The sequence below is a fragment of the Galeopterus variegatus genome, unplaced genomic scaffold, assembly GCF_000696425.1.
Source record: "Galeopterus variegatus unplaced genomic scaffold, G_variegatus-3.0.2 Scaffold2494, whole genome shotgun sequence".
In the NCBI taxonomy this organism is placed as follows: domain Eukaryota; kingdom Metazoa; phylum Chordata; class Mammalia; order Dermoptera; family Cynocephalidae; genus Galeopterus; species Galeopterus variegatus.
Window position 1 is genome coordinate 136,365 of NW_007728605.1, and position 18,096 is coordinate 154,460.

At 34.1% G+C, this 18,096-nt stretch overlaps 1 protein-coding gene across 2 annotated transcripts in view; it reads left to right on the forward strand.

Moving 5' to 3' along the window:
• Window positions 1–18,096, forward strand: part of AGGF1 (angiogenic factor with G patch and FHA domains 1) — a 30,279-nt gene extending 12,183 nt beyond the window's left edge. For both annotated transcript variants that reach the window (XM_008581957.1, XM_008581958.1), the window contains 9 exons: window positions 2,781–3,111; window positions 3,954–4,065; window positions 4,403–4,454; window positions 7,712–7,813; window positions 8,580–8,745; window positions 10,027–10,109; window positions 13,745–13,872; window positions 14,578–14,677; window positions 16,005–18,096. In XM_008581957.1, coding sequence (XP_008580179.1) covers window positions 2,781–3,111; window positions 3,954–4,065; window positions 4,403–4,454; window positions 7,712–7,813; window positions 8,580–8,745; window positions 10,027–10,109; window positions 13,745–13,872; window positions 14,578–14,677; window positions 16,005–16,205 — 1,275 coding nt within the window. In that variant the 3' untranslated portion in view covers window positions 16,206–18,096. The remainder of the gene's footprint in view (window positions 1–2,780; window positions 3,112–3,953; window positions 4,066–4,402; window positions 4,455–7,711; window positions 7,814–8,579; window positions 8,746–10,026; window positions 10,110–13,744; window positions 13,873–14,577; window positions 14,678–16,004) is intronic.

An 18,096-nucleotide genomic window follows, 5' to 3' on the forward strand; every position in this document is an offset into this window, starting at 1 on the left:
CCCCCCCCCCCCCCCCCCCCCCACCCCCGGGAACCCTCATTTTTTTTCCCCCCTTTTAAAAAAAATTTTTTTTTTTTTTTTTGTCTTTTTTCGTGACGGGTAACGGGATCGCAACCCTCAGTGTCGCGCCCGTACCGCGACCGGCAACGGGATTGCAACCCTCGGTGTCGCGCCCGCACCGTGCTCAACCAGTGAGCGGACCGGTCTCTATATGGGATCCGAACCCTCGGCGGGAGCGCCGCTGCGCTCCCAAGCGCCGCACTCTACCAAGTGCACCACCGGGCCGGCCCTTTAGCAAACATTTTTTAAAAAATTAATTGCTGGCAAACATGGAGCGAGGTATATATTTATTAGAACTGTAAACTGGTGCCTTTTTGGAAAACAGGCTGGTTATATGTGTCAGTAACCATAAAAGTGTTCATATTCATTAATTGGAAAATCTCATTTCCAATGATTTAGTTTTTAGAGAATCCAAATGAAAGAAAAATTTCTTTGCATACTTACATAGCAATATTTATGAGCACAGAAAAAAATTAAAATTTTAAGTGGCCTGCAAGATACTGGTTAAAAAAAATTGGTGGTATGCTTAATTGAAAACTATTATATAGGCCTTCAGATTTGGTAGTTATATATATAAAAATGCTTATGATACAATGTTAAATTGAAAAAGGGAAAATATAAAAAATGTTATCAGTGATCTTATTTCTACTCCCTAATAAGTTTGGTAGTTTACAGGTAATGAAAAGACTTATTTCTTGTATTGGCATTTTGTGAATTGTGTTGACTATTTGGTACTTTACTCTTGAAATTTTCTCTCATATTTTTCTCACTTAACTAAAGAAAAATTACTTAAAATAATAAATTCTAACGTTCGCATATGGCGTTAGGATTCTGTTGGATTTTATTTTCAGTTCTCTATTTGATTTGTTTCTATTTGTCTGTTTTTTTCACTGACAATACCTAGAAACAGAAGAGTATATGACTGAGATACTGAAAATGATTTTTCTGTTTGCTTTCAAGACCTCTGTTTTAATGACTTGTGCCTGTTACTAGTGGTTGAATTGTTTGGAAGTCTACATTGTGAGAGCATTTCTCCCTGACAGTGAGAAAAGAGTGTACAGGATCCTCAAATGGTCTTTTCCTGACAAACTAGAGAATCAAAGTGGAAAGCATTCTGTGATATTTTAGTCCAGCCTAGCTCCCATAACTGCATGTCTTTACCATCCTTTTTTGAAAATGTGTGAACTCCAGGACAGGAACTTAAGAAAAATCCTGATAGAATTTTGGGAATTCTTTGAGGACTCTAAAAGGTAGCTGTGAAGTCATGAGAAACTGGTTAAAGCATCCTCATTATTTTCTTTATTTTTTAAGATACTCTTGAGCCTCACTTTTTGGAGGTGGAGGTTATGCCTGGGGTTAGGAACAGAAGTTCCTTTAGACCTTTCGATATGTCAGGTCTGTGCAGTGAATAGTATCAGCATAATTAATCAGCTTTGGGGAAGGTTTTAATCAGGTTCTGTATGACAGGTTCCAGGCTCTTGTAATTTCTTCTCTTGTTCTAAATAAATATTTACTTTTACATTAAAAAAAATAGGTTTGTCCACTGTGCAACATGGTGACTACAATTAATAACAATGTGTTGTATTCTTGAAAATCTGTGAGAGTAAATTTTATGTGTTCTTACCACAAAAAATAAGTATGTGAGATAATGCACATATTAGCTCAATTTCGCCATTTTACGATGTGTATGTATATAATTTTATCAATGAGAAAATTAGATTTGCTTATTTGTCATAATGCATGCCAGCTATATATGTACAACAAATACTAAAAGGCTTATGCTAGGTAAGTTGAAATTTTGTAATAAAAGAGATATAAATAATTTGTCTGCACATTTAACTTTTGTGTGTTATCAAAACAACTCTAAAAGTACTAAATTTTAGCAAAACTACACTTTTGCTACATTGGGTACATTTGGATCTTTAAGTTCATGTTGTTAGTAAAGCCAATTCTGTATTCATGTTAGTAAAGCCAATTCTGTATTTTATGTGTGTTGACTTACTAATTGGTGAAAAGTTCGGAAGGAAAATTTAGAGTAGGTTTATTCTGTAGGCCTGCACTGTCTAGTAAGGTAGTCACTAGCTATGTATGGCTATTGAGCATGTAAAGTATAGCTAGTCTCAATTGAAATGTGCTGTAAGTGTAAAATACACTCTAAATTTTGAAGACTTAGTACAAAAAATGTAAACTGTCTTATTAATAATTTTACTTTTTAAATGTGGCTACTAGAAAATTTAGTAGTATGAATACGAGGGTTCTTCAAAAAGTTTGTGGAAAAATAGGCTTAAAATATGATACGAATCTTTCCATGACCTTTTTGAAGTACCCTTGTATGGCTTAACATTATATTTTTATCAGACAGCATTGGTCTAGGCTATCACGTGGTCCAGGCAATACCTGATGAGGGCCTGGTCTGGGAACGTTAGGACAATGAGAATAGATAGGGGCACAGATTTGGGATAAGTCTGTAACACTTAGTAATTGATTCCGTGCAGTGGTTACAGGGGTGTCAAAGATTACTATAAGGTATTTAATTTGGATAAGAGGATAGTAATATCATTAACCAAGAAAGGGAACATGAGAAGAATAGGGGTACAGGTAACTATTGTTATTTCACTGTACATATATCTTCAGTAATTCGTTGAAAATTGATGTAATGTTATAAGATAGTGATATTTAAGATTATTCTCCCCTGTTCCTGCCTACCCACCTCTTTCCAGGATCTGAATTCAGAAGATCAAAAAGCCTCCAATGTTGAACATATAAGCTGCAGTGAGGAAGAAAATTTTGCAAATGTGAAAAAGAAGACCAAAATAGACATTCATCATAAAAATAGTCCCTCAAAATTCACTGTTTCAGTTAGCAGAAATCCTATAGAATCTCCTGTTAGTGAAATCATCTCTAATTCAGCTTCATTTAAAGATGAGAAAATCATAGAGACTGATAGTGAGCCCGAAGAAGGTGAAATCACAGACTCTCAGACCGAGGATAGTTATGACGAAGACATTACTAGTGAAGACGATATAACTGCAGAAAATAGTGAGGATGAAGGTAAGTAAATAGTCATTATTTCATTTTTAATAAATAACCAGTTGGTAACTGTAAAAGGGCAAAACAGTTAAAAATGTTAGTGATACTATCTGTCAAAAAATAAACTGATTATCTTAATGGCATTATTGAAAATTATGTGTGCCACCACTTGGTTATTTTTAGAGAGTAGGATGTGAATAAATAACTAATACTTAGACGTTAAGAAAATTTCATTGTATCGAATGGCCTAATCAATAGAACACAAAACCAAGCTATGTATATTCTAACCCTAAAGTATATATTAAGGATGTTTTAGGGGGTTAGGTATTTGTGGTATACTTTTGTAATTGGGGAGGGGGGACAGCAAGTTGCCTTTAAAAAGTGTAGTTCATGAATTTAGTTACGTAGGTGTTATGGTAAATCTAATTTTTTTTACTTGAAAATGTGAAGACATACTTTTAAAGCATAGGATTTCACATTATAGTGTATGAGCTTATTTTGTTCTTTTGTTCTCAGTGGAATCTCTCTTTAAAAAAAAAGTGGGCTCAATTTTTCTTACTTAAAATAATATAAAGATATTTGTTTGGGATATTTTCAAATTCCAAGACCTTAAAAAAGGAAGAGTTGATTATAACCTGTGATAGATGCTGAATATGCTGCATACCTTTATATTGACCACTTTAATAACAGTATTAAGCCTTACTCTTTGCTATATATATTATATAGCAGAATTTAAGAAACTTTAGTAAGAATTAAGATTTTCGATCAATTTATTTTTATTTTATGGATGCCTCATAGTTATCCCTATGAACATTTTTTTCATAGCATTTGAATTGATGTTTATCTGCTTCTTTCCTTGGCAGACGAAGAAAAAATTTGGCCCCCATGTATTAGAGTAATTGTTATTAGATCACCAGTGTTGCAGACAGGATCACTTTTTATCATTACAGCTGTAAATCCTGCTACAATTGGAAGGTAAAAATGACATATTTCTATATCATTATTTCAGTTATTTAAAAAACACTTTATTGACCGAGTATTGTTCTATGTGTTGTGGATACAAAAAGCCCTAAGACAAGATCTCTACCCAAAGAAAGCAGTCTGAAGAGGAAAAAAAACGTGAACAAATAATTACTGTGTGAAAGCAAAGGAAATCTAGAGTAGGAGTAAGGAAATGGAATAATTTGTAACTAGGAGTTAGACTTGTATTTTTTAACATTGTGTTTTTAAAAATTCTTTCCATGTCACACTTTAAGTGCTGCATTTATATATGCTTCAAACATTATTAAAGACCCTTTACTTAACTTTGCAGAGAAAAAGATATGGAACATACTCTCCGAATCCCTGAAGTTGGTGTCAGTAAGGTAAGCCCTTTAATTTCTCAAATATATAGCCCCCTAAATGTAATTTAAAAATCATCATTACAGTAGAAAGCTTAGGGCTTTTTTCCATTTCATAGAAAGGTTAATATTTTGTGTAGTAATGGTAATGAAGGTGGTGTAGATTTGTTTATTCGAGTGGTTGAGAAAATAAAAATTTTTGATCACAATTTGAATATATTATGTTTATTTTTTAACAGTCTGGAGCAGGAGTAGAAAACATAGATTAATTTAATCTAAGTATTAATGTAGTGCCCATTTAACAAACACTTATGTAGCAAAATAAATATGCTACTTTTTATGGCAGTTCAAAAATGAATCATACCTGGATTCAGGCTACTTTAATAGGTGGTTTCTTTGAGCCCGGAGTATTTTTACAACCCAATAATTATCTGTCCTTCACTACCCAAGGCTCTTGTATACAGCTCTTCTCCATTGAGCCCCACATGGTTTCAGGAAAAAGAACAATTGAGTTTTCAAAACAAACAGGAAGAACAGAATTGCAACTTAATTTATTAAGTAGGAAAAAAAAAGGGTTACCAAGGCTGTTTATACTTCATATTTCTCTTTTTCTTTACTATGTTTTCTGTGGTTTTTCCTTCTCCCTTCTTATGGTTGTTATCATTCTCATTTTTTTCTTTTTTTTTTTTTTTTACCTTCAGTTATTCTCACTTTGTTTCTATTTAATAGACTATGATATGGACCTGAAGTAAATTTTGTGTGATTTTTGTCATTTTGGAATGAAATTTCTTTCCCATTATTAGTTTGAAAGTGTAGTTACTTTCACTTTTTGGGGACTCATTCAGAGGGGGGGAAATCCTCATAATCTTAACTCCAGCCGAATTATCTTGCCTTTTCACTTTACTAATATCGTTGATTCTCCTGCCTCCAAAGAAAACCCAGTCTGTAAGTTAAATAGCAAAGAAGTTCTTACTCACCTTTGATCTAAAATAAAGGTCGTTCTCTAGTGTCATTTCTGTTTTTTCTTTCTTTCTATTAAACTAACATCTACTGGTGGAGTAGGTAATTTCTTGGCAAAATCAGTTTAACAGCATGTCTAACACATATCAAGGTAGGTGAAAACAATTAAATTTTTAAAAAACACTTTATATTAATGTTAGGGGAAAAAACAGAAACAAATACTTAACCACTGGATAGAAAACTTTCTGAGTTTAAAAAAAATGGTAAAAATCACAAAGGACAAGGTAATTTTCATTAAGTGTGAAGCTTTTTTTTTTTTCCTTTTTTGTCTTTTTTCGTGACCGGTAACGGGATCGCAACGCTCAGTGTCACGCACGTACTGCGACCGGCAACGGGATCGTAACCCTCAGTGTCGCACCCGCACCGCGCTCAGCCAGTGAGCGGACTGGTCTCTATATGGGATCCGAACCCTCGGCGGGAGCGCCACCGCGCTCCCAAGCGCCGCACTCAACCGAGTGCGCCACCGGGCCGGCCCAGTGTGAAGCTTTTTATATGTGTTAAGAAACATACTTAAAAGGCAGACTGGGACAGTCACAACAAATATGACAAAATACATATCCTTTATATTTTAAAAGTTCATACAAATTTGTTTTATCAAACCCCACCATGGCAATAGATAAATGAGCAAAGGACATAAATAGGCAATTTACAATAAAGGAAATATGGTTGATATATGAACACCAATCTTTGTGGTAATCTAAGAAATACAAGTGAAGTTTTCACTGACATATTTTTAAATATCATTCCTGTTGGTAGCATGATTTAGAACAGCTTTTGGAATAGGGTTTGACAGTATTGAAAGACTTGAAACTGTTTAAACCCCTTTATCAAAGGGTTAAACAGTTACTGTTATTCTAAACAACCTAATTGGAAAAAGATGTACAAAGTACATGAAGAAAATTTACAGAAGAGGAAACCCAAGTGGCTAATAAATGTAAGAAAACATTTTCAGTGGTAATCAGGGAAATGCAAATTAAAATCACAATGGTAAGACTTCATTTCACACCTGTTAGGCTAGCAAAAATTAGGAATTCTGACAATACCAAGTTTTGGTTAAGGATATATAGAGCAGTTCTCATAGATTGCTGATGGGAATATAAATTGGTACAGCCACTTTGGAAGGAAGGCAATATGGCAGTATCTAGTGAAATTTAAGATTTGCATAGTATATCAAGGGTGCTTCAAAAAGTTCATGGAAAAATTGAATTAAAAGATGATATGAATCCTTCCATGAACTTTTTGAAGACCACTTGCATAATTTAGCAATTCCATTTGTAAGTATATGTCCCAGAAAAACACTTGCATTGTATGCAAAATGATTGCGTGTACAAAAAAGATCATAACAATATTTTTTTTTTTTTTTTTTTTTTGTCTTTTTGTCTTTTTTCCGTGTCTGGCAACGGATCGCAACCCTCAGTGTTGCCCCCGTACCGGACCGGGGACCGGGGACCGGCAACGGGATCGCAACCCTCGGCGTCGCTCCCGCGCCTCGCTCAGCCAGTGAGCGGGAACCAGTCTGTATGTGGGATCCAAACCCTCGGGCGGGAGCGCCGCCGCGCTTCCCAAGCGGCGCACTATCCAGTGCGCCACCGGGCCAGCCCATAACAATATTTTTTAAAATAGTAAAACCTTGGGAAAAACCTGATTGTCCATTATCAGGAGAGTAGATATATTGTGGTATATCCACACAGCAGATTACCATTCATCCAAAAGAATGAACTACAGCTGTGCACAACAACTGGATGAACTTCATGACATAATGTTAAGCCAAAGAAGCGAAATAAGAGGAATATGTAAATGAAATGCTATGGAATGAGGAAAGAGTGATTTGTTCTGAGTATTGAAGATCTGGAAAACTGAGAAGTTGGCCTTGAGTGATCCAAATCACATACCAGCAAGCTGCCAAAAAAGTAAAAACAAACCATCTTTTGTATTAAGAATTTTTAATAATATGGACAAATACTTTTATTAGGTGAAAAAGTTTCAAGTTGTTTATATAGTATAATCTTAACTGTATTAAAAAAGTTGAAAAGGTAGGACACATACTGTTATTAATGATAAAGGTTAAATTATAGATGAGTTTTTCTTCTATAACCTCTATATTTCTATCAGAAGCATAATAATTTATATTCAGAAAAAAAGTTTTAAAAATAATTAATTATCAGAGACTAAAGTCTGCATCATATCATAGAGAAATAGTTATACATGGTTAAGAAAAGTATAGTACTTTATAATAGCTTGATTTTTTTTTTTTCCCCAAGTTTCATGCAGAAATTTATTTTGACCATCACTTACAAAGTTACGTCCTCGTGGATCAAGGCAGTCAAAATGGCACAATTGTTAATGGAAAACAGATTCTTCAGGTGAGCATATATGTATTAATCATCTATGCATTATGTTTAAGATGGAAATTTTTTATTCCTGAAGGTCATAGTCATTATAGATACCATTTGGTTTGGATCAGAGTTCAAGCCCAAATGTGTTACTTGGAAAGGAATTCCAGAAAGGGCTGAAAAAAGTATATAATCGGGATAGTTGGCTATTGAGTTTTGACTTCTAATTATGTATCTATGCCTTATTTTTAGATATGAATGTATTTTAAAGCTATTCGGAGTAAATGTTCTTATAGCAACTTTAGGGGCCCTCCTTTTTTTCCTTTTTTCTTTTAAAATTGTCTTAATGGAAATGTTGCTAAACTGGAAACTCCTTGAAGGCAGGGGCTGTGTCTATCCTATTAACACTTATATCCCCAGCATGTAGTAAAGTGCTTGGCTTATAATAACATATGGAAGGAGGAGAGGGAATGAAGGAGGGAGGCCTTATGCTTAGCCTGTAAGAATAAAAAATGAAATAAGACTGAATTATCAAGAGAAAAGAGGGAAAAAAAAGAGATACGATGCACTGACACCCGTCTAAGTTGCTCAGTTCAGTTATCTTCTTCACTGGTAGAACGTTTTTTATGGATCATCCATCAAGTTGGGGACATGTGTGTGTGTACATGTCCATCTGTCTCATTAAGAATCATTTTAAATATTTTTAAAATTATAATCAGACATTGCTTACAGTAGACATAAAATAACCATACGTGACTGGTTTGGATTTCTGTTTTGTAACATTTTTCCCCTCTAGCCAAAAACTAAATGTGACCCTTATGTACTTGAGCATGGAGATGAAGTGAAAATTGGAGAGACTGTGTTATCCTTTCACATTCACCCTGGCGGTGATACCTGTGATGGCTGTGAACCAGGGCAAGTTAGAGCTCACCTTCGTCTTGATAAGAAAGATGAATCTTTTGGTATGTGAAACATTGTTAAATGTGGGTATGATAATTTTTCTCTTTAATTCAGTGTTTTAAAATATTAGTCAGCTACCGGCTTCATATCTAATTGATAGATACCATATTGAGATATATTTGTATGAAGCTATCAATCTTGTATCTAATGTAATAATGGATTGAGACACATCTGTATTTCAGTGAATATTATCAGTTGAGACTAAGAAATGACATATATTTGGAATTTGAGACCTAGGCTAATAGATTGTGATTGTAGTTGAGTTTTCTATGTAGTAATTTAGCTATGTGATATTGTAGCATTAGATTGCTTTCTGACCAGGAATGAGACTGATTCACTCTGTTTTTGCTAATTCAGTTTAGTAGGATTTTGAAGCAGACTGCTGTAGTAGCTAAATGTCTTTCAAAAGAATAATTATGTTTGAAAATTGCTAAGAGAGTAGATTTTAAATGTTCTCACCACGCACACAAAAATGATAATTATGCGAAGTAATACATATGTTGATTAGCTTGATTTAGCCATTCCACAATGTATGCATATATCAAAACGTCATGATATACAGCATACGTATAATTTTTATTTGTCAAGTAAATAAATAATTTAAAAAGTAATTGTGACATAATTTAATAAAGGTTGGTTTCCTTTTAATACCTGTTTACTGATAAGAAAAAGTCATCCACAGTTGAACACTGTCATATAATATTAACATAGAAAATAGTAAGCCAAGACATTAAAGGTGCTATAAACCTACTCATCTAAAAATCTTAAAATTTAATAGATACTTTGAACTAGTAAGAAGTCATCTTTTTTCCACATCAGTTTTCCCCCTAAATACCAAGTATATGTGTCCATTGTTTATTTTTTGTTTTCTGATACTAATTTGAAAGTATGTCGCATAACACAATAACATAAATCTTGGGTGTTCTGTGATTTTTATTTTTATTTTGCACATGCCTATGTTCCTTTGAAAAATTTACTTAATATTTCTGCATTTGAGATTTGATTGTAGTAATCAGTTTGGAAAGTTGATGTGTTCATTTTCATTTTGGTATTTATTACTGTAATCGTATTATAATGTTTGGTTTTTGGTTTACTTTCCCAGTAGATTTAGCTATCAAGATGCTGAAAAGACATCATCACAACCCTAGATCCTTTATATTAATGTTTATTTGAACTTCTGGTTAATCTGAATGGGGTACTAATACTGTTAGTATTATTTTCTACAAAATCTATCAGATTTGGTGGATTTTTTTTTTTCATTAAACTCACTTTTTTCCTTTGAGTTGGTCCAACACTAAGTAAGGAGGAAAAAGAGCTAGAAAGAAGAAAAGAATTAAAGAAAATACGAGTGAAATATGGCTTACAGGTAAGGATGTTAAATATTGTATGTGTCAAGCTGTATATTTGGTTTTGAGTAACATGCCTTTAGATATGCTGAGTACATTTTATATATTAAAAAAAGAGCTACTTAGTATAATTTTGAGATTTATGTGATTTCTATTAGTTGTTTACTGTTCTGGTACCATAACATAACTTTTGAGGTTGGAGTTGCAAATGATGATCATAGCTATGTTTGAATAGCCTTTTCTGGTTTTCAAAAAAACTTATATTCAGAAGCCATTGAAGAACATAGTTGGAGGACTAATACTACCTGATTTCAAGACTTATTATAAAATACAATGACTAAGACAATGATTATTATATTTCCATAAAGATAAACAAATAGGTGAGTTGAACAAAATAATGAGTCTAGAAATAAACCAATATATATATATGATTTTTGACAAAGATGGAAAAGCAGTTTGGAGAAAGGGTGGTTTTTTTCAACAAATTGTGCTAGAATAATTGGACAGTCATGCAGAAGGGAAAAAAAAAACAACCCAGAAAACAAAAAGAGCATTGATCCATACTTTGTACTATGTACAAAAATGAACTGAAAATGGATTGTAGGCATAAATATAAAATCTAAAACTTTAAAACTTCTAGAAACCTTTAAAACAAAAAATGGTTAGGCAAAGATTTCTAAGATAATTAACACCAAAAAGCACAATCTAGGGCCGGCCCGGTGGCGCACTGCTACGGTGTGCCGCTTGGGAACGCGGTGGCGCTCCTGCCGAGGGTTCAGATCCCACATACAGACCGGTTCCCGCTCACTGGCTGAGCGAGGTGTGGGAGCAACACCGAGGGTTGCGATCCCGTTGCCGGTCCCGGTCCGGTACGGGCGTGACACTGAGGGTTGCGATCCGTTGCCGGACACGAAAAAAGACAAAAAGTAAAAAAAAAAAAAAAAAGCACAATCTATAAGAACAAATTTATAATCTGCACTTCCTCAAAACTGAAAACTTTTGCTCTTCCACAGACACTATTAAGAGAATGAAAAGACAAGCCACAGACTGGGAAAAATATTTGCAAATCATATATCTGATAAAAGACTTACATCTAGAATATATTTAAAACTCTCAGAACTCAATAATAAGAAAACAGCTCAGTTAATAAATGGGTAAAAGATTTGAATAGACACTTTGTCAAAGAAGATAAACAGATGGCAAATACACACACAAAAAGATGATTAATATCATTAGGGAAATGCAAATTAAAACCACAGTGAGGTACCACTACACATCTGTTAGAATTGCTAACATTTTAAAAACTGACTATAGCAAGCGTTGGAAGGGACATAGAGGAACTGAAATTCTCATATGCTGCTGGTGGGAATGTAAAATAGTGCAGTTGCTTTGGAAAAGAGTTTGAAAGTTTCTTGAAAAGTTAAATGTACACCTACCATATGATTCAGCCATTCCACTCCAAGGTATTTACCCAAGAGAAATGCAAGCAGATGATTATACAAAGACTAGTAAACAAATGTTTGTAGCTGCTTTTTTTTGTAATAGAAACTGGGAGAAAGTCAAATGTCCATCATATATAGATAAACAAACTATGGTATATTTATGTAGTTGAATACTATTTAGCAGTAAAAAAAAAAAAAAAAAGAAAAAGAAAAAAAAGAAACTATTGATATAGAAGATGACCTGCATGAATCTCAAAATAATCATGCAAAGTAAAAGAAGTGAGACAAGTTGAGTACGTACAGTATGCTTCCACTTGTGAAGCAGGTTTGCTGTGCACTGGTTTCCAGCTTGTCCGAGTCCGGTGAGACCGAACACACTCATATGCAACAAGTCACATGAAGCAGATTTATTACTTACAGATAGGCAGCAAGGGACAACGGAAGCTGCCTTCTATACAGATGGAGTCTCCATTGCGTGTGCCTCACTTGCACTGCAGATGATACACTCTGGAAAGCAGCCCTCCCTGGGTTAAATATCCCAGGGTCACGTGACTCATAAGGCTAAGTGTTGAGAGACATCCTGTTTCTAGCTGGGATCTGGAACAGAGCCTGGATTTTCCAACCAGTCCCTCCTTATTTCAGGATGTTGTGTTCTCAGCACATTCTACAGTTATTCTTGAGAACTACAAATGAGAAAGGGGGAAGTACTGGGTTGGTTCAAGGCCACTGTCCTGCACTATTTACATAAACTTCTAGGAAAGCAAACTAATGTATTGTGATAGAAAAAAGATCAGTGGTTGTCTGGACACAGGGAGGAAGGATACACAGGAAGGTGTGGAGGATTGGATTACAAAGAGGGAGTAGGACACTTTCGGGGGAGACATATGTTTATTATCTTACTAGTGGTAATGGTTTCATAGGTGTATAAATCTCAGAAGAATCTCATTGTACACTTTATGTGTAGTCTATTGTATATTAATTATACATCAACAAAGCTGTTAAAAAATTTACCATTAATCCTATAAGTAGACCAGGAAGGTAATATTTACAGTTTACTTTTGAGAAGTTGAAGCTCAGGGTCCCCAGCTAGTAAATGACAGAGCTAAATACAGAATCTGTGTCTGAAGTATATTTGTCCAGTGCCTTTTACATTTCATGAAGATGTGAAAAAAGGAGTTGTTGCCAAAATATTTTTATGCACAATTGTACTTTTATTGTTTCTGTTGTAGTAAGAGAGAAATCATAATAGAAAAAAATGTTCATTTAGGCCAGTTTGTGAAAAAATAGAAGCCATGTAAGGAGAGAATAAAATGTTTTCTCAAACATGTTTACACAATTTTTGTATCTTCTGGGGGAAGAACTCACTAGGATAGGTGGTTCTATATTTTTCTTCTCTGTTTAAAAGCAAAATCAAGTAAAAACTTCTCTGGTATTTTCCTTGAGTTGCTTTCCAGTCTCTTGCATCTCTCTGGATGAATGTCACTTTTTATAAAGATCGGGAAGTAGTAACAAGGGAAAGGAAGCGTTCTCTGAAGCCCCCAGCTGAATTGACTACCTCTTTGTGCCACTGCCACACCTTATGAATACTATTATTGTCGAACCAGTCATACTGTATACAGCAAGCTAAAGATTATGTGTCTTCCCTCTGGGACTATACATTTCTTTTCATTCCATCACCTACCATGGAGCTTAACACACTCTTTACTCAGTGAATATTTGTTGAATGACTAATGAGTCATATAAATGGAGCTGTATTGAAGCAAAAAACTATTATCATCACTGGGATATAAAGAGTATTTGACCTTTTCTCATTTTTTAAGAACTTCCTACCTCTTTCCCTTCCAAGAAACTATCAAACTCTTTTAGGTCCTTTGGAACTTTCAGTTCCTTACAGAAAAGGGGAATTAGGTTTTTTTTTTATCCTCAGGGGTTTGAACATTGGTAGTTCATTTGACAGTATGAGAACACAGTATTAAGTCAAGATATTTTTACCATATTATCTTCTCACCATTTATATTTATGTTGGGGAGCAATTCGAAATAATATAAACATTTGAAAGGGAATAGAATATCTAATAACACAGTTGTCTTTATATCATGGCTTGTTTTAAATTATTGTTTATAGAGGCCCCATTGAACCGTATTTGCTAAGTAAGGCAATTGTACAGAAATTCCTTTTTTTGTATGAGCTTTCTTTGTTTTCTGTATATTAAGAATACAGACTACGAAGATGAAAAGACACTGAAGAATCCAAAATATAAAGATAGAGCTGGAAAACGTAGAGAGCAGATTGGAAGTGAAGGAACTTTCCAAAGAGATGATGCTCCTGCATCTGTCCATTCGTAAGTATTGAATTATAATTCTTGAAACATTTTTTGTTCCATTTTATTTTACCTTATTGATGGTTTATTGTTATTGAAGAACTAATTTAGTACATTTTGTAGAACTGAAAAGATACGTGGTAGGACATAAAATTAAAACACCCTTAAGTTAGCAGAATACTTGGACAAAAAATAGAAAATTATCAGTAACCCCAGAAGCCTACCCTCTTTGTGACCCTTCCAACTCGCTGTCCTGCTCTCCTCCCTAAAGATAGCCACCATCTTGACAGCAGATTGATTTCACTTATTTCTAAATTTTAAATAAGTGGAACAGTTCATTATTTGTATCTATATTCTTTTTGTCCCATTATTTTGTTAGGTATAGTTTATTTCTATTATTTATTTTAATTTATTTACTTTTTTAATTTTAATTTTTAAATTTTCTCTTGTATGTGTATAACACAATTTATTCATTTTACCATTAATGGACATCTGGATTGTTTCTAATTCGTTGCTATTAGATTTGCTGCAAGAACGTTCTTATACATGTCTTGGTGCACATGTACATGCTTTTTTCTATTAAGTAGTATATGTAGGAGTGGAATTTGTCTTCAACTTTATCTTTTCTAAAATGGTTGTACCAATTATTTTAAATTCATGAATTTGTTATAAATCTGGCCTAAAAGGTCTTTTTATAAATCAATTGTCATTTAATTTTTTTTAAAGTGAAATTACTGATAGCAACAAAGGTCGGAAGATGTTGGAGAAGATGGGTTGGAAAAAAGGAGAGGGCCTGGGGAAGGATGGTGGAGGAATGAGAACTCCGGTAAGACTTGTGTTTTCTTTCATTCACGTATTCTTACAGCAGACATTTACTGTGTACAGTAATGTGCCAGGCCTTGCCTTAAGTGCTGGGAATGTAGTAGCAAGCAAAACCACACATGATTATATTTACGTTTTTACTTTGTGGCATTTACAGTTGCCGTGTGTGTGTGTGTGTGTATACGTATGTATATATGTGTATATACGTATGTATATGTACGTGTATATATATTTATATACACGTATATATATGTGCTTTGTTTATGTTTTAGGAAGCCTCTTTTAGAATTTTTTCCTACATCAAAGCTAGGATAGTAAGTGCTGTTTCCTAAGCCAAAGTTTCTTCTTTGTCTTTTAGTTGTTTTAATGACTTTCTTATGATGCCTGGTACTGGACATTGCACGAACAGTCACAGTGTAAGTTTACAAACAGGCAGATTCTGTATTTGCTGGAGAATATGTTAGGTTAAAGAATTAGAGCATGTAATATGCAATGTAGAGAATAATGTCTGGAAAACAATACAGTGGTTTAATTCTGTAGTCCTATGGTTCATAGGAGTTTCAAAATATCTTTCACAGAAACCTTAAAAAGTAACTTGACTACAGAACTGTCATGGTAATTACTTAGTATTGAAAGAAATAAAAGATGGATCCATGTGAGTCTATCAGTTTTCTCAATGGAAAGAACATGGATTTGTAGTCAGACATAGGATAGAATATGTGCTCCATTATTTTCTAGCTGTGTGGCTTTGGGCAGGTTTGGACTTCAGTATTCTTACATAAAAATGATAAGGACTGTTTTTCAGGGATGTCTTGAATATAAAGCCCCTAAGCATGGTACCTTACATTAGGCACTTAGTAACTGACTGGTAGCTTTTAGTGTTCTCAGAATTATAAGTAGTCCTTCCCTCCTGTTATGGAAAAAGAAAACAAACAAACCCAGGTTCTCTTTGACTCTTAATGTTTAATGTACTTGTTCACTTATTTAAGTGAGGATAGGACAATAGGTTTAAATATGTTTATTGCCTTTATTTCTGGTTAGAGTGAGATGACATACTCTGCAGCATCTAAACAAAATTTGGTGATTGCTATTTTCTGTAGAATTGGCTATATTTATTCACAGGCAAGGCAACATGGAAAAATGAGTTTTAGCATTATGTATAATGTTGTATATATTCCCTTATGGATTTGGTGCATTTGACAGGTTTTTCTTTGGTATCAAGCTTTATTTAAGAAATCAAAGAATTATAGTTAGAGTACCAAGTTGGACACAGGAGATTTCGATGTGCTTAGACTCTAAAATAAGTCCTCTGCTCAACTTTTCGGTAACAGATCCAGCTCCAGCTTCGGCGAACACATGCTGGCTTGGGGACAGGCAAACCATCCTCAATTGAAGATGTTCACCTTCTCCAAAACAAGAGCAAAAAAAACTGGGACAAAGCACGAGAAAGGTTTGCTGAAAACTTCCCAGAAACTAAACCTCAAAAAGATGCACCAGGGAGCATGCCTTGGGTAAAAGGGACTGTAGAGTGAAGGTCAATCATAGAACAAAATTCAAGCTTTTTTTTAAAAAGAGTTTGGAAACTCTTATTTTATTGCAGAACTTTTCTCCCTAAAAGAGTCAGTGGCACAAGAGAACTATGCCACAATTTACCCCCTCATGATTCAGAAATGGGTAATAAAGTGTGATTTGCAGCTTTTAAAAACCATTTTTTTAAACTAATAAATAGTAACTGAATCAAGCTATGCAGTGAGTGGACTAAAGTTCATAGGGCACAGATGAGCTTATCAAACTTTGTTATTTTATCTTGTCATTTACAACACCCATATAAGCAACAAGCTATGTAAGCAAAATTCACGTGACCACTAATAGTTTAAATGTACATTTGTCCTTATACTTTTGTCCTTGTCTCCATATATTCATCATTGTAAGGTGCACAGCAAGAGAAACATCAGAAGTTTATGAAAACAATTCTGACAATATGCATCTTTGTTTACATCCTTTAGAATCTAGATAAAAAATGTTGAGAAAACATGGGTAGTGCATAAAATTTATTATCCTTGAAATAGTCTAATTATTGTTGAAGAATTAATGAACAGGTGACATATTGTAGAAAATTAGTCTTTTATTTTCTTCTGTGAAGAATCTGTTGATTTGTATTATGTATTCAGCATTTATGTTTGGTTTGTTTCATAGCTGATGAGAGAGTTACATATGAACAGCTGAGTATGGTATTGAAGTATTCAGTGTGCTGGCATTTGTAGTTTTGATAAATACCATTGCAGGCAATGGAGTTGTGCCAGAGAAATCTGATTTCTAGTACAGAAAGATTACCTAGCCAAGGCCTCAAACTCAAGATATTTATTGAAAATGTCCTCAAATGCAATAAAAACATTATATAACATTAAAAAGAGTGACTCATTGAACCAGTGATTTAAACATATTGATCTGCTTTGAATTTGCAACCAGCCAGAATTTTCCTCTGTAAATTAGCAGAGTGATAACAAAAGGATAGTCTCACGTATTGAAGAGCTGCAGTGCAACTTTCTGGGTGCAGGTGTCACTGCTCTGCCAGCTATTCTTTTCCTTTCTGTTCAACTTTTCCCTCAGCTTTTTGCTAAGAAATTAATGCTAGAACCGACCCTTTTCTGGCAGTGAATATAAGCTATAGTTCCCCATATACTGTGAAAAAATGTCTTCAAGATTTAGAAATAAGTAAGGGAAAATTCTGAAAAAAAAAAAAAAAAATTACATAGTAACTGCCAGTTTAAATGGTGCAGGGTACTTAAGGAGAAAGTGGAATGGAGAAAGAGAAATAAATTATGACTAAAGATGAGAGATATGACCAAATTGTCATGTCCGTATAGACTTAAGCTGGGATAATCAGGCCCTATAACTCCAAATTTGGATAAAGTATTTTTGTATATCCTTCCTGGCCACGTGCACAGTTGAACACACGTACGTGTACATTAGACAAGGAGGTCTAAATGTGGTCCTGGTGCTCATGCTCTGTATATAGGTAACAATATAGGACCCCCCAAAAAGATTTTGCTTCTGTTGGATATCATACATTGGGTCAGTGTACAACTGTCTATAATATTTTTTAATTATGTGGGAGAAAAACTTTTTATAGTTTGCTTTTGTTAAGAAAATGGAAATCTTGAAAATGGTAATAAAAATTGAAATATGTGTGATATTTGCATTATTAAATACCTTTGCAGATCTGAAGTCTCAGGGCTATACTATAGTGGTTAAAGTACTAAATATGTGGGCCTATTTCCTTCTGTAAAATAAGAATATTTATCTCACATGTTTGTCTTGAGTATAGAAAATGTATATACAATTACTTTGTAAACTATAAAAGTAGTGCAAATGTGAGGTTCTATTTGTTTAGAAGCATAAATGAATTATGTACAATTTGGA